Source organism: Periplaneta americana, chromosome 7, assembly GCF_040183065.1.
Source record: "Periplaneta americana isolate PAMFEO1 chromosome 7, P.americana_PAMFEO1_priV1, whole genome shotgun sequence".
In the NCBI taxonomy this organism is placed as follows: Eukaryota; Metazoa; Arthropoda; class Insecta; order Blattodea; family Blattidae; genus Periplaneta; species Periplaneta americana.
The window spans coordinates 26,375,589-26,402,463 of NC_091123.1; the positions used below are offsets into that span (position 1 = coordinate 26,375,589).

Below are 26,875 nucleotides of genomic sequence, written 5' to 3' on the forward strand. Positions count from 1 at the left end.
TTTACAATGAACTCTAATTATTATAGTAACAGAACATAACCTTCTGCGACAGTATTGAATTTCCAGCCTCCGTGACTTTTCGCTAATTCTCTTTCGATTGCATATCCGAGAATAATCGATACTTGCGGTTTTATAATGGTACAAAGCTGACTTGTCATTGGCTGAACACCTGTAAGCTGACTTGTCATTGGCTGAACACCTGTAAGCTGACTTGTCATTGTCTGAACACCTGTACTTTAATGAGTAGGTGTACTTTAATGACGTGCATTAAAGGACTGCTACCAGTGTATAATTACTACATTTCGGCATGGTCGAGCATAAAAACTTTTTAAAAACATAGCGGATTTTGTAGGCGCAGCAACGATATGTTACAGTGACTTTTGTATATCTCTCAAATCTAATATTACACACATTGGTGGAAAAATATATTGCATAGAGATCTCAGTAAGATATTTACTTTGCAGTACCAACTTGCGCAGTATCACTACATTTCTTTTTATTCTCTTATTATACGAAATGTGAAAAGTTTTTAATGTTGTAAAAAAAAGATGTATATTTAGAGATTTACACGAAAGTAAGCATTCTTGATACCACAAAAGTTGTTCTTAATAGTGTTATCTATATACAATTTCTCCTAAATTATTGGGCGGATTTTGTTCACATTCATTATCTACGAGTCAGTTCATTCAGAAATGATCCACATGAAATTTCTTATATAGGATTCATGTGTTAAATACCAAAATGGCATGAATAGTATATGTCTAAAACTTTTGTGTCAAAATAATTACTGCTATTTACATAATTATAATGCAAAAAAATCTTCTTCAAACCAAAATTATGGGATTTTAAAAATATCTATACGAATTTAAGCTTATAAAAGAATTAAGTTACATAAATAACTATTCTGTGCATCCAAATAGGAAAATACACAAAAAGAATTTTTTATAAACCCAAACGTAGATAACTGGTGTCCCCCCCCCCTCCCCCATGAGAAGAAACATTCTCAGCATAAGCCATAGCAAAGTGCTGAAATTACACGAGTGCAAGAGAGTTCATACTGCACACAAGTTACATACATAATCTTATTTATCACCTTAACAAAAAATGCATTTTACTTTATTATTTTCATAATGAAAACATATTCTATGGTGGTGTAAAGAGAACAGAATCTTTAGTAAGTAACACTAAGTCACGGATCCATTTTCAACATTAATAATAATACCATTCTGTTCCTGTGATGACAAATCATAATAGAGTAGGTCATAAAGTGTGTGATAAAGTAACTTTATGTGACTGTGCCCAGAAAAGGCCTACTTTCAATACACAAAACAGTTCAAAAAACCTTTGTTTCTTCTTATAGTAGTAAATAATAATAATAATAATAATAATAATAATAATAATAATAATAATCCATGGTGCTACAATCCTTTAAGGGCCCATATCGACCAGCTGGCTGTTGGCCTCACACCCACTGCCGAAACAGAGGTGGACGATCATCCAAACAAAATGGAAGTATTGTATTGTTAGCATGATGATCCCACCAACTGTTATAGCTTACTTACTTACTTACTTACAAATGGCTTTTAAGGAACCCGAAGGTTCATTGCCGCCCTCACATAAGCCCGCCATCGGTCCCTATCCTGTGCAAGATTAATCCAGTCTCTATCATCATACCCCACCTCCCTCAAATCCATTTTAATATTATCCTCCCATCTACGTCTCGGCCTTCCTGAAGGTCTTTTTCCCTCCAGTCTCCCAACTAACACTCTATATGCATTTCTGGATTCGCCCATACGTGCTATATGCCCTGCCCATCTCAAACGTCTGGATTTAATGTTCCTAATTATGTCAGGTGAAGAATACAATGCGTGCAGTTCTGTGTTGTGTAACTTTCTCCATTCTCCTGTAACTTCATCCCGCTTAGCCCCAAATATTATAGCTGTTATAGCTGCCTTTCATAAATGGATTTCGCTATCTATCGTAGTTCCTCAAGTGCATCACGATGCTTGGTGGACACCAACCCATACACTGGCCGAAATTTAATGAAAAAGTTTCTTCCCCCTATGAGGACTCAAATCAGCAAACATTCCATAACGCAAGTCCTAGTCAAGATGCCTTAAACCACTATGGCATGGTGTGGGTCTATAGTAGTAAATGAAATAATTATTTAATTTATGTGTATCTTTTGAATAATTGTTAAAGAATTTAAAGTTGTGCATTACAGCCCATGAAGGGCCAAGGTCTACCAGCCTTACAGCCAGTCAGAATGGATGTATCATGTAGTTAGCAAAATGATCCCCCCCCCCCACCTGTTTTAGCCAACCAGAAATATCATTGGTAATTTGATAAAGAACTAAATTTTTGCGAACAGTTAGTGTAAAAATGTGTATCATCTTTATAATCCAGTTTTTCCAGTGCAGTATGAATATTTTGACACTGTAATTTCTTAGACATAAGTGCATAAGTGAAATGAGAAAAAAAGAAGTGAAAAATTTTATTAGACTTTTCATAGTGCCATTTAAAAAAACAGACTCTTTGGCACACACTTTATAAATAAAAGCATTGTTTTTTAATACAGGTTAAAAATATTCGCCTCATGTAACTTTTATATGCCATAGAGTTTCTTCATAAAATTAAAAATAGTAAAGCTACAAACAATGTTATATAATGTTTGCTCACCTGTTATGTTACAATTAATCATAATTGGTTGCTGGCGAAAGCACAGCTGTCATTCAGTTCTTCCAGTTTTAAATCATGTTCGTAAATAATTAAAAAAGATAACCTTTTTTTATCTGTTGTAGCATATTCCCATGATAACTAGATGTCAGTGCCAAATGATCGAACCAAGTACCTTCCTGTGGGTGTTTATATGAGAGGAAGATAGATCGACATAGAGGGAGAGACATTTCCCACATGTCAGAAAATTACAAACTTTGCAGATACCATCACGTGAAACAAGAATATTATTTGAATTTGCGGGCACATAGTTCACTCCTTAAAATTTGTTGCAGAAGAAATCAAACTTTGAGGAAAGTGACTATAAGTTATATCAATATAACTAATGTATGCAGTTTGTTTTAACTTTCTCTTTATATGAAGTATAAGGAGAAAGTATTGTGATGCTGCAGAAATTGATTTCAAAATTTTTATGGAAATGTAGTATTTATTCATAAATTGGCCCCATGTGTGTAATATGTCCACCCAAACTTTTTAAAAAAATTATAATTCAATAAAGATTGTAACACATATCATAATATCAATTAAAAAGTTGACAGTACACATTATGTAGCGTGAAAATATTGAAGTCATTGTCCATGTAAGAATTCATTTTTGTCATTATTATAGATATTTTAAAAAACTTGACTGTATGATCTGTCATTGCAAAAATACTGTGCATATGATCAACTTTCAAGTGCAGTCATATTCTGGTTGTGACTAGATGACGTAAAATTTCGAGTTTTCTTGCTGAACCTCTGTGAAGAGTTATTTTATTGACATTACGATGAATAAATGACCAGCAGTGGTCATTAGTTTTGTTAATGCAACAGTGAGTGTTCATAAATCTCAAAATTATATATTAAAATAATTTGTACTAATATAACATTTTCCACAATGTATGTCATTTTGAATTTAAACACAGTATAACATGTTTTCATTGTGTCTAACCATGAAAATAGACATTGATAAGTTCGCAGTTTTAAAATAATTAAATTAAATTAAATTAATTTCCCTTCACAGACTTTATAAATTTTATTGAAACTTTTATGCATGAAAATATAATGATCTCAACAGTCATTTCAAGGACATTTCTATTTTCTTTCTGTCCCATTTTCTTTTTCTTTCAGGGAAGCACGAACATATTCTGTACTTAATTTAAGATTTGGGACAGTTGAACTTGTTTTAGTTACAGTCATTCATTTTTTTAATGAAAAAAAGAAAGAAAGTTAAATTATGTATTATTACTTATAATAATATTTTATACATAAAGTGTATGTAAATAGCATAAATTTCTGAAAGCTTTGGTCTTTGAAAGAAATATAATATGTTCTTCTTCATTAAATAATTGTATTAATACAAGTATCACAATTAAGACTATGACCTGTGATGTCATTGTGACTGAAGTGAAAGCGTCATCTGTATAATTTATCTTCTGATTTTATCACGTAATTGTGGTTTTTAATTAAGTTAAGCCTGTTTATAGGGAACAGCACTTGTGAAGTTGATCAGATACGAGTATTTAAAAAAAGAATCCAAGTTTAACATACATGGAGAAGTTGTTGGCTTGTGGTAATATTTGTTGTGGTGACGGCAAAGACTAAAGGGAGCAAGGCTGTTACTCTATTTACTCGTGTATAACACTAATTTTGAATTTAATATTTATAAATAAAGTATTTTTGTATGGCATGCTGTGAAATGTGTAAATTTAGAAAGTGAAAGACGTTGGCGTGCTTCTGAACAACTTGAAGTATAAAGTTATTTAAAAGTAAGTTCCCATTTTGAAACAGCAGTTTGGTTTCTTTATTTTATTTTTTATTTTATTGGGTTATTTTACGACGCTGTATCAACATCTCAGGGTATTTAGCATCTGAATGAAATGAAGGTGATAATGCCGGTGAAATGAGTCCGGGGTCCAACACCGAAAGTTACCCAGCATTTGCTCGTATTGGGTTGAGGGAAAACCCCGGAAAAAACCTCAACCAGGTAACTTACCCCGACTGGGATTCGGACCCTGGCCACCTGGTTTCGTGGCCAGATGCGCTGACCGAGCAGTTTGGTTTCATATAGGTACCATTACTATTTAGAAAGTTTGGGGGTTTTTTTTATCAATGCGTGTTTCATTGCTGTGGTAACTGTGTCATGCTTATGTAAACAGTAACTGCTGTTCAAAATACAGACGACAGTTTACAATGGTTTTACCTTTACGAGTTCGAATTTGGCCTCCTTCAGTGCTCTTACGAATGCAATAGACAATATGCATATCCATTGAGAAGATGTCGAATGTTACATGGGTTGAGAAATGAACAGATGAGGCACATTTCGAATTGAACAGAGGTGTTAACATTTATAATTGCAGAATATGGGCAGAAGATATTCCGAACATAATTATACAGCAAGGATTACATGTGATTTTACATCACATTTCATAATAGGACCGTATTTCTATGAAGAAATTGAAAATGGACAAACAAAAACAGTGACAGTAACAGGGCAAATGTTGCAAGACTTTGCAATACCAGCGTTACAGAATCACGAAATGGAAAAACATTGTTTTCATGCAGACGCACTCTATCTCACATACACAATAATGTTATTTTCTAATGCCAGGCGTTTGACAATAAAGTCATTTGACCTCTTGCACTCCAATATTTTTCAAAGATTAGTTGATTCTGTACCATTAAAGTAGTCCCCGCCCAGAGATCCAATTGGGAAACTATTTTACCTCCATAGAATTTTACCTTAATGGTACTTATTTCATATTGGAGTGAAAATGGCAAGTTGTAGCCGATTTAAGTGAACACCATATTTTAACGTTTTGGTGGCTACTTCATCCACACACAATCCCCAGAATGTCTGGAGGACCACACCTGCTGTTGGTCGACGGGTCCATTGGACCTAGTTGGGAGATCTTGTTGATCACCAGGTTTCCCTCCTTAAGCCACTGGAGGACGATTTTAGTGCCATAGCAGGTTAGCACTAGGAACAGAAAGGTAGGAAGGAAAGTGAAATGAACCCCTAGGCCTCGAATGCTCTAATGCCGTCAGGGTCGAAGAAAGTAAGAGTTCAGTCAGAGGACTGGATAGGAAAGGGTAAAGAGGGAATTAGGTATTGGATAGAGAAAAATTATACCAAATTCAGTCATTAACTCATCAAGCTGACCAGTGCTAATTGATGAGCAGCCCCTCCCTTTAGTTCAGCTTGTAAAATTATGCTTACTAACAATAATGTAAAAACATTATTGCGCAACACATTTGGTGATCGTGTAATTAGTAGGCATTTTCCAAACAGTTGGCCTTCTAGGTCACCAGACATAAATCCAGCTGACTACTGGTTATGGGGTTATCTAAAAGAAAAGATATTTCTTAGTAGACCTACTACACGTGAGGAACTGAAACAGTCAATATCAGATGTCATGTGAAACGTCCCTAGGAATGTGCTTACTAATGCCGTTTGTAGCATAGAAGAAAGGCTATTTCTTATTGAACAGCACGGTGGTGGTGATATTTAATTTTTTCGTTTTTTAATAATATCCCATTTCTTTACGAACAAATTGGTGTTTTTATTTTTGTGGAATCTAAACATTTTGACAAACTTATTACCATTTCAAAATGAGAACTTACTTTTGAATAACCTTACTTGTAATTTGGGAAGCATTACAATGAACTTAATGGAGCACTCTTCTCTCAAGACACTCAGAAAATATAAAATGTTGAACTCATAATTAAGAGTGGCTGACCAATTCATTTTCCGTTTTGAAGAAACATTGTGACATGTAACCAGGGGCGGCTTTCGAAGAGGGGCTGCGGAGCTGCAGCACCCCCAGATATTTGTGGCTCTTGTCTCGTTTTATGTAGTGAAAAACATTTATTATACTGTCTCTATTTACCCGCTCGAATTTAAAAAAAAAAAATCGCTTTCAATGACATGCACGCAATCGTTAGTGAAGTCACTTCCTCCCCTGGTGCTGCCAGAGCGAAACCAGAGACAAGGACTATGGGTGAAGCCACTTCCTCCCCTGGAGCTGCCAGTCTCGTCTCGGATGCTTTGCGCGTTAGTTTTACCCCTCCACCTCGCTGCCCCTTTCCGTGAATCCAGAGTTTCCAGGCACTGCAAAATTTGCAGCAGTTTGTCAGTAGCGCGCAGTTTGAAATACATTTTCTTTAATGTTGTGAGTATAACAAGTGCAACAATGTTTGATTCCGTACAATATTTACAGTCTATTCAGTTCAGTACCTTAACAATTCAGGGGAAATGTGAAATTAAGTGCCCATCAGTTGAATCTCATAATGGAAAGAGCCACTAAACAAAATACAAAGGCTCTCATATTTTTTGATAATTTATCCAGTATCCCTGCTTTCTTCTCTCGATCTCCACACAGTCTGTATTAGATTAATGTGTTTCAAAGACAATTCCATCAGCTGGGGCAACAAGATGGATTTAAAATAAGAACAATAAATGTTGTTCATGAGAAGGAGCCATTGCTAGAATGTTTTCAAACCATAATGGAATCTGAAACATCTAACATCACAAGCGCCCTGGTGCGTGCTCTTGAATATCCTGAAATCAATTAAATTTCTGGCTCAGTTATTTTTTTTTCATTTATTGATGTGTCATGTATATATATTATACAACCAACTACAACATCGCCAGTTAGATATTTCTAAGGTTCAAATCTGCATATAAAAAATTAAATTATGGTTTATTTAACGACACTCGCAACTGCAAGGGTTATATCAGCGTCGCCGGTATGCCGGAATTTTGTCCTGCAGGATTCTTTCAAATGCCAGTAAATCTACTAACATGAGCCTGTCTCATTTAAACACAACTTACAAGATAAGGCGCATGGAACTAATCTTTAAATAAAGTAAGTTGCTTGGTTTATTTTTGTATGCAGCCCCCCTTAAATCAATACCCACGAGCCGCCACTGCATGTAACAGAAATAGGTGTTGCGTTACCAGGCTCTACTTTCCGACTGCAGTTGCCTTGATGGCATAAAGCACTATGCAATTGCTGAATAATTCGTGGGTCAGTTTTCTGAAAATAAAATCTTATGCTAATTTACCTCAGCCAACAGTAGATTCTCGAAGTGACGAATTCTTCGATGCATGGTTCTCATTTTAAAATTATTATTCTCATCAACACAGCCAAGTTCTTGTTTCATCATGCTGGAACACGAATATTGTAACTTAATTCATCTGTCTTGTAACGATTGTTCATATTCACCCTGTTTAAATTTTCCCTCATAAATAGAACTCCCAAGAATTTAAATCTGGAGACTATGGCAGTCACAATTTTTTTTATTAATTAAATGAACATTAAATACAGAAAGAGGCAGTAAAAAGTTACCGCAACAGATTGCCTGCAGTCCACTGGTAAGCTGTTGCAGTGTGGACGGGCATTCAGTTTCATTATGATAGATCTAAATTATTAGTTGAGAATTACCGAATGAATGAATAAATGAAGTTGAAAACTGATGTAGATCTTACCTTTCTTTAAGGCAGCTGTTGAAAAGTTGTCCAGCGTTCTCGATACACATCAACAATAACATTTTTAAAAGATTTTCTTTTGAGTGCGTTACAGAATGTTGAAGAGAGACTATTAGTGGGAGAAGAACAATATAACAGTCAGATTGGAATTTTTCATTATTCATTTGTAACACAACCCTATTCTTTTATGAATTAAATGGTATTCTTAATTTTATATAAATCTTATTTTTAACGAAATTTCAAGTATTTTAAAAATGTGCTGCTTTTGAATAACCCCATGCAGTAAAATAATTTTTTATTTATTTCACATTCTGATGTTCACATATAAAGTGAACAACATTTTCACTTCAGAATGTATATTATATTACACTAATTCAAATTCTGTTAATATGTTGTTGCAAAGAAAAGCTGCATGTTATACACGTGTACATACAGTATGTAGTAAGCTTTCATTGGCTAATACTTGGTGCTTGATTGTAAACTTGGATTTGTATGTAGACATGCCTGTATTCTCTGTTGTGATTTTGTTAATTTAGCATTGATATTATATTTTATACTTTTCTCCCTTTTATTTTGTATTCAGTATTAATATTAAAGGTTTTGAATAATTTTTATTTTTGATTATATACTGTTGCTTATGAAGTTTTGATAGTTTACTTCAATTAATTTGCAGTGTTTTATTTCATTGTTTTGTAAATGTTTTAACATGTGACCGACATTTTAGCATAATTCATATTATTTAATATGATAAATTATCAGTTCATCACATGATTATTTTAATATTAGTTATATTGTACAGTGTTATATTATATTTCTAAACTTACATAAAAGAAAGAGGTACTAAATATAAACAACAAACATTATAAAATAACTCTGGAAAGCAATGTGCACTATCAGTTGTTTTGATTTCAGTCTTTTGTTCACGTCTAGTCAGAGAGAGTAAGATAGGCCATAAGCAGAATTAGTGTAGACTGCAGACAACATCTGAGTAAACTATTACTGCCATATGTATATTACTAATATTTATAATAATATAATTAAGTATAAGTTTTTATTGATATAATTGAAATTTTTTTTTAATTCACGTTGTATACTCACAGAGAAAAAAATTCTCTGCTAGAAACTTTAAAATTTTATTTATTCGAATTACTTGAAATCATTTTATGATAAGATTTATTTTTAAGAAATCAACTGAAGCAAAGAGCAAGAATTCAAAACAATAGAAGTTTTCTTTAGCATTTGTTACGTATTATAAAATGTCAACAAAGTAATATGCTGCATTGAAATCAACTCTGAACTATCTTTCATATTAGACCTACAATTAATAAGCCCATAGTCCACACCTGTGGAGTAACGGTCAGCGCGTCTGGCCGCGAAACCAGGTGGCCCAGGTTCGAATCCCGGTCGGGGCAAGTTACCTGGTTGAGGGTTTTTTCCGGGGTTTTCCCTCAACCCAATACGAGAAAATGCTGGGTAACTTTCGGTGCTGGACCCCGGACTCATTTCACCAGCATTATCACCTTCATTTCATTCAGACGCTAAATAACCTAGATGTTGATAAAGTGTCGTAAAATAACCCAATAAAATAAAAAATAAGCCCAAATGACACAATACAGACCATACGTACCAGTATTATGGAGAAACTACATACCAGTTAGTAGACAAGATTATTGTCTCTAGATTTCTCAACTATAGTTGTTAGTATAGTGTGTTCCATAAAGAGTGCAAAATTTAATTTCATAATAAAAATAATTAATTATTGAAAAATTATCGATATTTTAATTTTTGTATAAATTCACTTACTGCTGTTAATAGTGGAACACTATATCAGACACAAATCCTGGTTGGGACAATTTACCTGGTTGAGGTTTTTTTACGAGGTTTTCCTTCAGCCCATCAAGACCAAATGCTGGGTAACTTTTGGCGCTGGACACATTTTTCTGGCATTATTATATTTATTTCACGCAGACACTAGATAAACATCGCAATTGATAAAGCGTCGTAAAATAAACCAATTTTTTTTTATCAGACAAATGTCCTCCACCACTCTGCTGGTACCCTGTCTCTCTATTCCAACAAAATTTTCAATGACCTTCCCACACAAATGCGGCTAACTTTCGCCAATGATATGTCGAATCTCCTCCTTGAGCTCAGGAATTGTTCGTGGATTGTTGATATGAACACGAGATTTCACAAACCCCCAAAGAATGTAGTCACGAGATGTCAAATCACAAGACGTCAGTGGCCAATTCTGGTCTCCATTATGTGAGATGAGACAGGCAGGAAATTTTTCTCGCAACAAATCAGTTACTTCATTTGCAGTGTGATTAGTTGCACCATTCTACTGGAACCACATGTCTTCCAGATCCATGCGGTCTAATTGAGGCCACAAAAACTCTATTATCACGTTGCTGCAAGGTTTACCATTCACTGTTACTGAATTTCCGGCCTCATTCGAAAATGTAAGGCCCAATTACACGACCACCCTGAAATCTGTACCAAACAATGGCTCATTGCGCCTGCAACTGCTTCTCATGAACCACCCAAGGGTTCTGTGTGTCTAAAATTAAAAAATTTTGTCTGTAGGAAGTAGGAAGTGTCTCTCATTGCTGACGCTGATTTTCTTTGAGAAGTTGCCATCCACTTCTTGTTACCAGACATCCAGTTGACAGATTCTCGGCTTTATTTCTTGTGTGTGTTGAGTCTTGTAGTCATGCAGCTGCAGATCTTCCTTGAGAATTCGTTGCATGATTCTGCTCGGAGTGACCAGTTTGTTGTGAACGACAGCAAATTGATTTCTTCACACTCACATCAACACTTTTTTCCACGATGGCATTGTTTTCAAGAGACAGACGAGCATGAGAACACCCAGCTGATTTAATGTTCACAATCGATTCCTTCGCCTCCAATTTTTTAATTAGCCTCCTGTGGCATCCCAACAAATCTCCATCATAATCCCATCTGTTTACGAATAACTCTACTGCATAAAATTAATTTGAACAATTTGGTCAGGAAGTAATAATGCTAAGTCAGGAGTTTTAATATCGATTTAATATAAATTTCTATTACCTAGACAATTCAGATGATATTAATTTGAACAATTTGGTCAGGAAGTAATAATGCTAAGTCAGGAGTTTTAATATCGATTTAATATAAATTTCTATTACCTAGACAATTCAGATGATATTAATTTGAACAATTTGGTCAGGAAGTAATAATGCTAAGTCAGGAGTTTTAATATCGATTTAATATAAATTTCTATTACCTAGACAATTCAGATGATATTAATTTGAACAATTTGGTCAGGAAGTAATAATGCTAAGTCAGGAGTTTTAATATCGATTTAATATAAATTTCTATTACCTAGACAATTCAGATGATATTAATTTGAACAATTTGGTCAGGAAGTAATAATGCTAAGTCAGGAGTTTTAATATCGATTTAACATAAATTTCTATTACCTAGACAATTCAGATGATATTATTTTGAACAATTTGGTCAGGAAGTAATAATGCTAAGTCAGGAGTTTTAATATCGATTTAACATAAATTTCTATTACCTAGACAATTCAGGTGATATTAATTTGAACAATTTGGTCAGGAAGTATTCAGATGATATTAATTTGAACAATTTGGTCAGGAAGTAATAATGCTAAGTAGGAGTTTTAATATCGATTTAATATAAATTTCTATTACCTAGACAATTCAGATGATATTAATTTGAACAATTTGGTCAGGAAGTAATAATGCTAAGTCAGGAGTTTTAATATCGATTTAACATAAATTTCTATTACCTAGACAATTCAGGTGATATTAATTTGAACAATTTGGTCAGGAAGTATTCAGATGATATTAATTTGAACAATTTGGTCAGGAAGTAATAATGCTAAGTAGGAGTTTTAATATCGATTTAATATAAATTTCTATTACCTAGACAATTCAGATGATATTAATTTGAACAATTTGGTCAGGAAGTAATAATGCTAAGTCAGGAGTTTTAATATCGATTTAATATAAATTTCTATTACCTAGACAATTCAGATGATATTAATTTGAACAATTTGGTCAGGAAGTAATAATGCTAAGTCAGGAGTTTTAATATCGATTTAATATAAATTTCTATTACCTAGACAATTCAGATGATATTAATTTGAACAATTTGGTCAGGAAGTAATAATGCTAAGTCAGGAGTTTTAATATCGATTTAATATAAATTTCTATTACCTAAACAATTCAGATGATATTAATTTGAACAATTTGGTCAGGAAGTAATAATGCTAAGTCAGGAGTTTTAATATCGATTTAATATAAATTTCTATTACCTAGACAATTCAGATGATATTAATTTGAACAATTTGGTCAGGAAGTAATAATGCTAGTCAGGAGTTTTAATATCGATTTAATATAAATTTCTATTACCTAGACAATTCAGATGATATTAATTTGAACAATTTGGTCAGGAAGTAATAATGCTAAGTCAGGAGTTTTAATATCGATTTAATATAAATTTCTATTACCTAGACAATTCAGATGATATTAATTTGAACAATTTGGTCAGGAAGTAATAATGCTAAGTCAGGAGTTTTAATATCGATTTAACATAAATTTCTATTACCTAGACAATTCAGATGATATTAATTTGAACAATTTGGTCAGGAAGTAATAATGCTAAGTCAGGAGTTTTAATATCGATTTAACATAAATTTCTATTACCTAGACAATTCAGGTGATATTAATTTGAACAATTTGGTCAGGAAGTATTCAGATGATATTAATTTGAACAATTTGGTCAGGAAGTAATAATGCTAAGTAGGAGTTTTAATATCGATTTAATATAAATTTCTATTACCTAGACAATTCAGATGATATTAATTTGAACAATTTGATCAGGAAGTAATAATGCTAAGTCAGGAGTTTTAATATCGATTTAATATAAATTTCTATTACCTAGACAATTCAGATGATATTAATTTGAACAATTTGGTCAGGAAGTAATAATGCTAAGTCAGGAGTTTTAATATCGATTTAATATAAATTTCTATTACCTAGACAATTCAGATGATATTAATTTGAACAATTTGGTCGGGAAGTAATAATGCTAAGTCAGGAGTTTTAATATCGATTTAATATAAATTTCTATCACCTAGACAATTCAGATGATATTAATTTGAACAATTTGGTCAGGAAGTAATAATGCTAAGTCAGGAGTTTTAATATCGATTTAATATAAATTTATATTACCTAGACAATTCAGATGATAGATTAATTTATATTACGTGATTTTTTTTTTTTTTTTTTTTTTTGCTGCGAATCTTTACCTTGCAGACTAACGTATTTCAATATCTGTTTAAGATTTGTAACCAGTGTTATTCTTTTTATTGGGGTTGGGATGGGGGGAGCAGCTGATTGGAGGCAAAGCTGCATTGGGGATTTTCGAAGTATCATAATAATAATTTGTGCACTATTACCTGGCCTATATTAAAAGTTTTATACAAGTTTCAATCTGATTCTCGTAATATAAATCTCTAATCAAATTTAATAATAATCATATCCATATTTTTCATTAAGATACGCAATATGATCTTAAATCTTTAGTTTTCCCTCCCACTCACCTCATAGTAGTATTTGTAAATTGATTAGTCTGACATAGGATCTATGTAAATTTTATAAGATTGCAATATGTGAGTCGGAAATAGAAACAATGATAGAAACTATAAAATATGTACAATATGAAATTATATATATTCTTTTTAAATTATAATATAGAATTTTAGTTTTAATTTTAATATTACTTTATATCATATTGTAATACATACTAAAAGCCATTTTTTTTTTTTTTTTTTTTTTTTTTTACATTTATAGTTAAAGCCATCAGTACATACTTTTTATTTATCTGAAGTTCACACACTTATTTTTGATAATTTTTTTAAACATGAATATTGACAGTGAACAAGACTTTTTGCAAGTGATTTTACATTCCTTGAAGTTGTTATTGTTCTGTTATTCAAGCACAGAATATATCAAAAGACGTCAGTCTGATAGTTTATACAAATTTCCTTCATCTTGTGTCCTGTAAATTCATAACTGCAGTTGTAAATACATACTACCCTATGTATATGATGAGGGAACTAAGAAGCAAGGTTTGGAGAAATCGTTAACTCTTCCATCTATAAAAAAGTGACAGTTTCTGTAAAACGCTTGTTCTTTCGTCCATTGCAGGATATAGAATAACCATACTAACTTCCTAAATGTACATTGTTATACTGTTTCATATTTTTATATATTGAAGTGTTGGTGTTATACCTATTGCAGGAAGTGCCTAAAGGTTGTATATATTTTTGATAGTCCATCATATGCCTGTAGTGCAGACAATAAGTATGGGCTATTCCATATGAAATCGATCAGTAAAAAACCTCGCATTTTTTTATACTTAATTTTTTCCCTACTTATACAAGGTGCTGAGGGGAGTGCATTTTCAAAAATATACTATCGAAAGTCAAACGGTTTTCATATTATTGAGTGACAAATTTAGCGTATTTTATAAAAACAAGCCTCTTTCAGTGCTCAGAACTCTGGAACCATTTACTGCAGAACATTGAACGAGAGCTTATTTTGAAGCTGACATTTGGTAGGTTATGTTAAGAAGTAATCCTTACTTTTATTGCACACAGAGAGACAGATAATCTGATTTTACTTGTTTTTAGGCTTTTTGATTATTTGTAGAAATGTAAAAAAATATTGAGGAAAAACCTTGCATTATTAAGAGGGATTCGGCATTGTTTGCTTAGTGGTACGGCAATAAGTTTCGAGGGTATTAAATAGATTATTTTCACATGCCTAAACTTGAACGGCACAGTACCGCCCGCACTGGCCGAGAGCTGAAGATAAGCAAGCGTTGGGCGTCATTTTACTCCTGTATTTATGAAAACCTGTGATAAAGCTAGCACAGCCATGACTGCTAGACGACACATCACATGCTTGTCTCGACTAAGCTCCCGTCTCACAGTCAGCTGGTTAGTTCACGCGCATACTATTTATTTTCTTTATTTGATATTTTCAATACCTTATCAACATACCATCAGTAAAAAATATGTGTTTATTTGTACTTTCAATGCAGAATCTAACTATACATTTTTTAAATATTTTTTCGTGGGCAAAGGCATCTTAATGAGGAAAAATCTAAATTTGTCAATTTCCATAAAAAGTAAGAAAATCTGTTTATATGTCAATATAAACTTTAATTTCTCAGCATCAAAATAAACCATGATTTTGATCATTGGGTGAAAGGGTTTCGGAGCTACAACAGTTTAAAGTTGCTAATTTTATGAAAATACGATAAATTTAAATATTTTTAATTTAAACACTATGACGTTCTGGTGCCTCAAACTTTGCACAAAGCAATGTATCACAGTTCTCTAAGTAAAGAAAAAGTTTCATTGTATTTAAAAATTGTAAGGTCAATTTTCTCTATATTTCGGTCGATTTGAGATGGAATAGCTCGTATAGTGTAGGCATATTATGAACAACAAATTTCCGTTCATAAGTTATTTCTATTTTACTTTATGAATGAAATACCTTTTATGTCCAGTTTATCTGTTCCTCAGCTCTGCCTGTACTCCAACTGATCTCTTCATACAATATTGTTACCTTCTCAGGTTCTTTTATTTCGCCACTACACTGATACATGTGATATTTATATCTGTATTTGTTCCTGGCTGTGGCTTAAGACATTGTGTTGTGACTAATCCGATATGTTTGTGTGCACTTATAACGGAAAGCCACTACAACTTAGGCCAGTGTACCTAGAAATTGCATTTTTTATCATTATTTTTGGTTGTTAAACTGTCCTGTGAATTTACGACTAAAATTTGTCAGATTAAAATTGATTTGGCATGGCTTCTTGTTCGTTGCATGTTCCTCAGCTAAACACGTTTTAATATTAGGTAAGATTTTTGTTTGCATAATATCAATATTTGTGTGCATGTTTGCTCACTTTTTAGAGGAAACTTCACATATTTTTGTATTAGTAGTGTTTTTATAACTTTGTCGTAGTATACTAAACATCTTTGTGTTTAGTAAGTGTGCAATGCAGTAGAAGGAACACAATATAATATAGAATAATTATAAACATGTTAAAATGAAAACTGTGAAAATTGATGTGTCAGAAAAATGAAGTTTTTAGTGTTTGCTTGATATATTCTATTGAATTAGGCGTGGACACTGACAATGACTGACATAAAGGTCTACTAAATTGAATTTTGGTAAGAGCTGAAAGAAAGTAATTTAGTTTGTGCAGTATCCAAACAGGAAAGATAATGGAGTTTTCAACTGCGTGTTGAAATGTAATTTCTCTGATGTTTCTTCCTCAAGCTTGTATCACTCAACACCAAGAAGGCTGCTTTATATGTTGGTTCTGTTGAAAAACCCAAAATGTTTCTGTCAACCCAGTCACTATAAAATCTTAATATCTGATACATTTCCTGTACAGAAATAAACCAACACTTTGTCAGTGATTACGGTATTAAAAATTATGAACCCTGCAAGTAACTTTTATTGTATTTAAAGTTTTTGTTTGAAAGACTATACTTACTTACTTACTTACTTACTGGCTTTTAAGGAACCCGGAGGTTCATTGCCGCCCTCACATAAGCCCGCCATTGGTCCCTATCCTGAGCAAGATTAATCCATTCTCTATCATCATATCCCACCTCCCTCAAATCCATTTTAATATTATCTTCCCACCTACGTCTCGGCCTCCCTAAAGGTCTTTTTCCCTCCGGTCTCCCAACTAACACTCTATATGCATTTCTGGATTCGCCCATACGTGCTACATGCCCTGCCCATCTCAAACGTCTGGATTTAATGTTCCTAATTATGTCAGGTGAAGAATACAATGCATGCAGTTCTGTGTTGTGTAACTTTCTCCATTCTCCTGTAACTTCATCCCTCTTAGCCCCAAATATTTTCCTAAGCACCTTATTCTCAAACACCCCTAATCTCTGTTCCTCTCTCAAAGTGAGAGTCCAAGTTTTACAACCATACAGAACAACCGGTAATATAACTGTTTTATAAATTCTAACTTTCAGATTTTTCGACAGCAGACTGGATGATAAAAGTTTCTCAACCAAATAATAATGGGCATTTCCCATATTTATTCTGTGTTTAATTTCCTCCCGAGTATCATTTATATTTGTTACTGTTGCTCCCAGATATTTGAACTTCTCCACCTCTTCAAAAGATAAATTTCCAATTTTTATATTTTTATTTCGTACAATATTCTCGTCACGAGACATAATCATATACTTTATCTTTTCAGGATTTACTTATTTACTTCCAAACCTTTCTCTTTACTGTTTGAAAGAATAATTATTTTCTTGCAGCTCCAACTGATTTAATTGGATAAAAGGGAAAAAAATTGTGGGATTTCGTGTGTTCATTATATTCCTATGCGATATAGTGTTAAAAGTGTGTAATCAAGATGTACAAAAAAACTCGTTTCTGACACGTCTACACAATTTCTTTATTAATAACCCCAATAACTATGAATTCATTTTTGTATATGCTCCACTCTCATTATTAGATTAAAAAATTTATTATTTTTGTATTTTAAGGGTATGTACAATACTTTGGGAGCAGTACTTGAACTTTATTTTTAAATAAATCATTATATTCAATAAACCATTAATTGCATTTGATACAAAAAAAAATCAGTTTAATAAGATAGATATTTAGAAATTTTAAACAACAAATTATGGCACATGAATAGCATTATTAGGTACAGTAATATAGCAGATGATGAGAAGAGTATGTTATTTCGTAAATGGTTACTTAATGTTTTGTGATACAAAGTTTAGCTTTTTCTGTAGTATGAACTTTTAGATATGTGAAATAATTCAGTTTTAATAAAATTGACTGTTGATCAGCGATAAAATACACCTGTTTTTGAAAAGGTTTGCCCGGCAAGGAAATTTATGTGGATATGGTTGATCCACTGAAGATCATAAGAAATTGGGTTGCGAAATTTGGGAGTGGTAGAACGAAGATAAAGGATGAACATTGTGTTGGAAGATTTGCTTCTGTGATCACTTCAGAAAATATTGATGCCATGCACAGTGATTATGCTAATAAAGAAATATTTAATCCATTCCTACTTGTTACTATGTCCGCCATATATTTTTACATCTTAATTATACAGCAGAAAAATTGTATGATTGTCATGAATGGTGAAGTGATAAAGAATTTTTGCTTAGATACTACCACTTTTGATTATTGTTATAAATAGTGAAGAATTTTGAAGTTAGTTTATGTAATTTTTTGTTTAGTTGCTAGCTCAATAACATTGAGGCCCTGTGTTGGTTACCAAGAGTAATAATATATATGTGCATTTTCTTTTAGTATTGCACATACAAACTCTTTTTTGTGTGAAGTTTTTGAAAGTAAATTGTATTTGAAAATACTGAAAATCGCAATTCACAGGACATCGCTCATTAAGAATGCTACAGTAATTATCAACACGAGCATTTTAAACTCAGAAGTCATTATATCCATTATTTAATAATATTTTAATAAGGTAAGTTTTTTCATTTGTTGATAAATTAATGCTTTATAGCATTATAATTTAGGTACTGTATGAAAAAGGGTCTCGTTGTCAAGAAATAAACTGATAAGGAAATGTAGAATTAGAGATTTAGTCCACAGTGGTATTTGTTGCAGATAATGTAGGATAATATAGGTTTTCTAGTTGAGTACTTCAGTTTTCACTTGCTACAGTCATGTTTTGGAGCCGAGGTGACTCTGTCAGTAGAGGAACAGACTACAGAGTGTTTCTGAAATCTACTGACAAATTTCAAGAGGATGTTCGGAGGAAGTATCTGAACATTTTTAAGATAAGTAATGAATGACCACCGGAGCTCTGTTTTGGAGTTATGGGTGTTTATTTGTTGGTAAACAAAACCTGTATGATAACTACATCATCAGTAGCGCATGTTATCCCTCCCCTTCTTTCATGCTCCGAGTATGAAAGAATATGTTCTGGTTCATAGTTGAAGAGGTGGTCCCATCTAATGGCCAGCCAGATCACCTGACTTTTTTGTGGGGATATCAGAAATGCAATGAATTAAACTTTGTTGCCTGTGGTGAGGTGGAATGCTAGAGCAGGTACACCAATCCATGGTCCAGCATTTGACACTTTATCATAATGTTCATGGACGATAATTTGAACGTATCCTATAATTCATGCATCTTATGACAATTAAATGGATCCTAAAATTATGTTGTCTTATTGATTTTTCATATGACCCAGCATGTCTGTTTTTTCGGTAACTTAGAAAAGAGGCTTTATTGCCTTTGGATCCTCTGTCTTAAAACATCCACATTTATTTCCAAACTTCCTCTTAAATTTTGCCAGTAGAGTTCAGATACACCCTGTATAAACTGAAAGAGCCAGATGCAGGGGCTAGGGTTGCCAACTTCAGGAGACGGAAATTCAGGACACATTAAAAATAAATGAACATTAGAAACACTTGAAACCTATTTCAGTGTAAGTACACTTGAATTTTGAAACTCAATTATTGTAATTAGGCTTACTAGCCTACCTTTGTACTAATATTTAGTTGAACAGTAAAATAGGTGACATAAAATTCTTACACATTTAAGAGCACAGGAATAGATATACATGTCACTAGACTAGCTACATTAACATTATAGTTCTAAAGAAAAAATACTTATTGCTTTCTTTGCTTTTGTTTAGTACTTCTTTGTTTGTGGTAACAAAATAAATTCTGTACAGGACATAGGCCTATTTAAGTTCATCTTTACTAAGAGTTCTGATTTCATCTGGTTCCTCTTGTTAGACCAAAGATTTTTCATTTGCGAAAAACTCTCTCCAAATGAGCATTGCATGATTATGTATTTGTCAGCCATTATATTTGGCACATTACATGTCTTCAAAACAGTGTCCCAGCGTTCTTGTGGAGTAAGTACATCTTTTAAGTCTCAGAATCAATATAAAATTTTAGAATATAAAATTGCAGTGAACAAAATTCCGGACATAAAGCGTCCTGAAAAATCATTTAATTTCCTTCCTACATAGGGAACTGACAGTCCAGAAAAATTACAGACAGTTGGCAACCCTGCCAGGCGATATTTTTATCCACCCATAACTTTCAGAATGGCTCTGGGTGTACACTGTTTTCTGTGACATTTAGTATTGGATCTTCCCTGTGTGTAAAGATAGCAAGAACATGATGTTTAAGTCCAAAAGCATGGGAATTCTATACCTTCCTGCCTCCTGTGCACATTAACGATTTGTGTACTTCTTCGACAACATCAACATTATTATTTACCTCAGAGGTGTCCAGATAACCTGTTTTAGAGCTAGTTATGGCTCTCGATGAACCTTTGTGGCTCCCACAGGAGCCGTACATTGTCCTTATGGAGGGAGAAATAGATCGACTTCAGCTTTGTTTGGTACAGCTGTTTCAGCTTCAATTCCAAACTGACATAATAATTCATTGAAGCATATTTAGTAGTATTAATATACTGCATTGAAAGTATTACATTAAGACGTTGAAAGCAGAGAAGCCGTTGGAAATGCCAGTGTTATTATTTCAGTACTATTAAGTTGTCATCAGTGTCTGAAAAACTTCTGAAGATGGATGTTAGTTCCTCTTTTATTTGCTCATGTGTAAAATTCGGATGATTTTGGTTTTTTTCCTCTCCAGTCACATCCATGGAAGTATCTCCTTAGATAGTGTCTTTCTTATCAATTGGCTTGGCCTACTATCATTTCAATTCTAAAAACTATATTTTTAAAATTGAAACTTATTTATTAGTAAAATACTATTCATAAATTTGGCACTTTGCACCTTTGTACTGTTAAGTATCCAATTAGTAGTAGGTATGATTTTTGCCTTGGTGTCTACATTAGCTTCACTTAAATCGTCAGATGTGTATATTTCAAGATTATTATTGTTATCATCATCAACATTATTATTACTAGCATTATGACTGCTGCTGCTATTACCAAAACAGAAAGAAAACAACCATATGAAATAATCTTACTGTGTGCCTAATCGTACCTCATTTGCATGAAATTGGAAGGAAGATCATTGGCAGAGTCTGCATTTTATCTGTTGCACAATAGAACTTTCATGAAGATAGTATGTTTTATAAATAGTGATTATACGAATTGAGATTTTAATATTCTTTAATATGGTCAGAAATATGTAATTTGATGATAATGTATTATTCATAATAAAGCTCTTATCGCTATGATGTCTTTATTTAGTTTCAAATTAATTATGAAATCTTTACTTAGAGACTTTTTTTATTAAATATAAGAGACTTTAAAGGTATTCCAGAATTGATTACTTTTCTTTTGCTACTGTTGACCAGTGCAGTAACAAAAGTATGTTAAAAGAAACATAAATGATCATAGTATGTAAGAAATAGGAGAATTAGAACTCTGTATTTTGGTTAAAACGCTGTAAAGGACTTCTGAAGGAGAAGCTGAGGTTGTCTAAACAGATTCCAAATGACATTGTTGGAGGAAGAACACAAATTAAATATTTTGTTATTGATGCAATAGAAAAAAAAATGTTATGGTTTGGTCATGTATATTATGTATGTGTAAAATTACATTGCAATCAAAATCTGTATTAGCATCACGTAACGCAAGAAGTTACAGATGATACGGAAATAATTAATATAGAAATATAAACCATATCTAGTAAGTACAAATATTATTAGCTGTTGTATTTAAAAAACTGCATATTTGATCCTGTATGAGACAACTGAATTATTCTTTATGTGTGATTAATTGGTAAAAAGAGGAATGTATTGATATCAACATTGCAATATGTAGTGTGGATGTTGTAACTAACATTTGTAATTTATAAAGTATACTCATTTGTATTCTTTTATTTCTTATATTTTCATGCCCGTCAGAAAAACAAAATCTTTGTTTTTATTTTTACTCTATTGACTATCTGTATAGAACTCATAGAACATGTTCTCATATATGCATATTTTTTTTTAATAACTGCATATTATCTATTTCAGGTATCAGGAAGAAGATAGGGACCTTGAAGCACAGATGCTTGCCAAAGGGCTTCGACTTACACCTTTGAGGAAGGAGTCACATGTTTAATTCCATTTTATATGAAACACATTAGTGAAGCGGACGTATTTTTCTGGTCCTAAACGATAATGACGTTACATTCATACATATTTTAAAGTAAACATGTTTCAAAACGAAACTAGTTTCTTGATTCTAAGCAATTTTGAAGACAGGTAATTTTTACCACAAACGATTATAGTTGTTAACTTGAATACCACGAAATGTATTAATTTGAAATTCACAATTTTAGAAACAAGAAACTGAAAATAAAATAAAAACAAACAAATGCTTGTTGCACTTGATGTAAGAATGCATGTATGATTGTGGCCAAATTCAGTCTGTAGGGGGCGAGAAAAGAGAGCATACTGCCCTGCTCGTTTTTTATATTTCATTTACATTCATCACAGTACTAAACCAAAATGATGCATTGACATTATCATCTCGCAGCTTAGAAATTTTAGAAATATTTATTGTAGTCTTTTAGTGTGTATTTGCTTGATTTTCATTGTTTCACATGTTTAAAACGATGTATATAAATGAAAAGGTATGGAATTGCAGCAATGAAAATCAAATCTTCCGTTTATACTGCCTACTTATGATTCGTTATCAGCTACATATATTTGTCCATAAGGATCGGTATAATTTTTTAATTGGCAACTCTTGGCTGCTTATTCTTCTTTTTCTGCTGAAGTTAATTATTCATATTGCCAGGTGCATTAAGTATGCTGTAAAAATGTACATTTAAATACCTTAATATTTACATAAACATGAACTCTAGTTATAATGAGATTGGTGAGGAATTCTGTGCGAAGTACAGGGTAGTGTGTGTGCATGAGTGTATGATCCAACACCTGTAACAGTATTGTGATAATACAATTGAAGGTTTACATAGTTTTTTTATATGATAGGTTGCAATTGTTTCCATCGTTTTTGTTCTAATATTTCAGAAATGGGGATTGACTTTCATCGTTTATGAAACTAAATACCTATAATTGCGTCCCCCCCCCCCCCCTGTTTACAGGAGGTATACCTGTGTATGCCTCTTTACATTACCATCTGTTGCATTTCTGCCAGATTTTAATGAACATTTTACCGTAACTGTTTTCCCTCGGTTGCCTTTTTAGGTGAACATATTTTAAAATAAAAACGAAAATTTATACAATATTACATAAATAATACTGAATAATTTTTTATGCTCGACCATGCCAAAATATAGTAATTATACACTTGGTAGCAGTCCTTTAATGCATGTCATTAAAGTACACCTACTCATTAAAGTACAGGTGTTCAGCCAATGACAACTCAGCTTACAGGTGTTCAGCCAATGACAAGTCAGCTTTGTACTGTTATAAAACCGCAAGTATCGATTATTCTCGGATATGCAATCGAAAGAGAATTAGCGAAAAGTCACGGAGGCTGGAAATCCAATACTGCCGCAGAAGGTTATGTTCTGTTACTATAATAATTAGCGTTAATTGTAAATAATATTAAAATAAATTCAATTTGTCATCTCGTTTTTCAATGTCTAATTCAGTTTCAAGGTTATATCAAGATTAATGTTTATTTTACTCTTTAGATTATATCAAGTCAATGTCGACATTTGTTTCTCGGAAAAAATCAATACTTTCGCGTCTGCGCACATCTCACAATTTACGAGGTATTGCACAAGGTCAGTTCCGCTCCTCAGTCAAGATAAGACTAACATGAATACTTATGAATAATTTCAAGTTAGAAATATGGTCGAGCATAAAAAGTCGTATGAAACTTGACTATAATGGTAATTAAGAAGCTCGTATGAAAATTATGAAACTCGCGCTCGTTTCATAAACATACTCGCGTCTTAATTGCTACCATTATAGGCTCGTTGCATAATGTACTATTTTAAAGCCAGTCAGCATTTACGGGCATTAATTTCTTATTAAATAAAATGAATTTGTTTATGTTTTTAGTTTGTTGTAGTGTCTTAATCAGATTCCCAAAGATCAACTAAGCTTCATTAATGCAAAAGAGGATACATAATAACAGTTGAGCATCACACTTTGCAAACAGTAAATCAGCATGATACCGGATTTGGGATGTACAGGTCTTATCAAATGATGATTTTTACTCTTCTATGTAATATATGACATAATATTGTAATGTTCATCTGTAGTGGAAGGATGAAAGTGTTCCTATCTCTGAAATGCTGTATAGTTCTTACATTGTTAAACATAATAAAATGGAAACAATAACTAATTGCAAATGATTATTAGTTAATGTACAGTTGTCATTTACATCCCGGTGAACCCACCCAGGCTTACTTAATACATGATTAACTAAGTCAGAACTTTGGTACATATTGGTATTTCATTTTCTGTGTGCCTCTACATCATGAATTATATATTTGTGTGGGAATTGATGCAATTAATACAAGTTTTCAATTTTATTAAACGATGTAGTTCGCTAATGATAGTATTTGCTACACAATGTACATTTATTTATGGCAATATCAGTTGTAAACATGAACTTTTGTGCTCACAAGTGACACATACTTGATATGTGCACTAGAAAAGTAATAGGTTAAAGTAGTGAAATCAGTAGTGCAATTTAATTATTTGTTGTGTATTTATATTGTAGTTCATTTAAATATTATTTTAAAGTTTTATTGAAAAAAATGCAGCTTTGTATATTCTTAATTAATAAACATGCTAGTCCAGTTCTCTTTCCAGTCCATTTACTGCAATGTTTTGTTTTGCATTTAAATGTTGTTATGAAAATTTTTGACAATTTGTTATCGTGTAGATAGACTAGGAGAGAACATGAAGTGCAGTGTGAGTATATATCTTAATTTTCAATTGCAGTGGATTTTTAACCCCTCAGGCCAGCTTGCCATAAGCTTTCTAGGTTAGTTCTGTAACTGTTTTACATACATGTGCACGCATTATGCACAATTTCACAAAACCGGCCACAGTTCGTCATCTATTTGAGATATTTTCATGTGGTTTTTTCGACTGTATTGCAGACAGTCGTGGTTTTTACTGCCACTGGTTGTATTATGTTTAACCATTTCGAAAACAGAAATAAAAGAGTGCTGTTATGTAAATTTCATTGTACTGGGGCATTTAAATACCACTTCAGCGCCTAAGCCCCAGGACTTTTAAATGCTGTCTTGAGGGGTTAAGCACATTATGCATATCAAGGCAAAGCCGTTCTACTATTACAGACACATGGAGATGAAGGGAGTCTGTGGTGCAGAGTCATGTTTCATAAAGATTTGAGGGGTTAAAAAAACTTTATTGCTACTAAACTATTGAACTTACGTTAATGAAACCAGTCCAGAACGAACGAGCAACTCAACAGTTTTTTTTTTACACCTACAAATGTTCAGTGTGTGCACCATGGCTGACACAGCACACATCCACATGATATGTAGTTCTTTTCACATTTACATCAACATGGACCAGTCGATAGTGTCAAGCACTGCAATGATATTCTGCCTTAAATCTCCGATATTACGCAGCATCGGTGAGATGAATACCCTGTGTTTGGTAATCCCACAAAAAGGAGTCACATAGTGTCAGGTCCGGTGATCGTGGGGACCGTACTGATTTGACATGTCCAGTTTCTAGCTACAGTTGCTGTTGATTTCTGTAGGCTGTGCACAACACTTTTGGCAGATTAAGAATATTTTCATTTTATTTATTTTTTGAAGGCAGTCTTATCCCAACCCACTTGTCTGAACGATCCCTGTCTTCCTCTGAGGTCGATGGGCGACCAGTTGATTTTTCTTTGCACAGAAAACCTGTTTCATTCAGTTATTTGTGAATTGAATTTTCACTAGTTGGGTTCTTTTCGAATTTTATTACGAAATGCACATAGGTCAATTTGCTAATCTAGTAGTGTGAAATTCCAAAACGCAGAACGATTTCTCCACACACGTAGTAGCCATTGCACAAGAATAAGGAATACGAACTGCAGCTGAACAAAACAAAACGGCCTAGTGGCAGGAATGTGAACTCTGGGCTTAACAAAACATACATGCACAAACTGTTTGAGTTACTCCTTCATATTCAACTGTTGCCAATGCTAAGTGGACTAACGAGTTTAAATTTGGTGGGGAGAGCTTAGAATATGATCTGCATAGTGGTCGGCCAAGATGTGTCACTACTCCAGAAATTATTGCAAAAGTGCACAAAATGGTCTTGGAGGATCGCCGACTGAAAGTGCGAGAAATTGCTGAAGCTGTAGGGATGTCATCTGAATGGGCATATCACATTTTAACTGAAGAATTGGGTATGAAAAAATTACCTGCTATATGGGTGCCACAACTGTTAACACAGGATCAAAAACACATCAGAGTTCAAATGTCTGAACAATGTTTGGCCCGTTTTCAGAAAAACCAAGAAGATTTTTTGCACCGGTTTGTGACCACAGATGACACATGGTTCCACTACTGTTTCCCAGAGACAAAACAAGTCAAAGCAGTGGAAACATCTTGATTCTCCACCACCAAAGAAAGCAAAAGCAGTACTGTCAGCCAGAAAGGTCATGGCATCAGTTTTCTGGGATGCGA

At 33.1% G+C, this 26,875-nt stretch overlaps 1 protein-coding gene and 1 long non-coding RNA gene across 7 annotated transcripts in view; one reads left to right on the top strand and one right to left on the bottom strand.

Moving 5' to 3' along the window:
* Positions 1–25,021, top strand: part of Mical (Molecule interacting with CasL) — a 241,632-nt gene extending 216,611 nt beyond the window's left edge. For 4 of the 6 annotated variants that reach the window (XM_069830469.1, XM_069830468.1, XM_069830470.1 and 1 more), the window contains one exon: positions 22,266–25,021. In XM_069830469.1, coding sequence (XP_069686570.1) covers positions 22,266–22,353 — 88 coding nt within the window. In that variant the 3' untranslated portion in view covers positions 22,354–25,021. Of the gene's footprint in view, positions 1–2,801; positions 3,917–18,974; positions 21,771–22,265 lie in introns of those variants that run through there. The other 2 variants (XM_069830471.1, XM_069830472.1) reach the window with 2 other exon arrangements.
* The window catches only part of LOC138702997 (uncharacterized), a 45,409-nt gene that overhangs the window by 5,545 nt on the left and 12,989 nt on the right, over positions 1–26,875 (bottom strand). The window contains exon 2 of the long non-coding RNA XR_011332935.1: positions 7,782–7,884. This is a non-coding gene — a long non-coding RNA (uncharacterized lncRNA). The remainder of the gene's footprint in view (positions 1–7,781; positions 7,885–26,875) is intronic.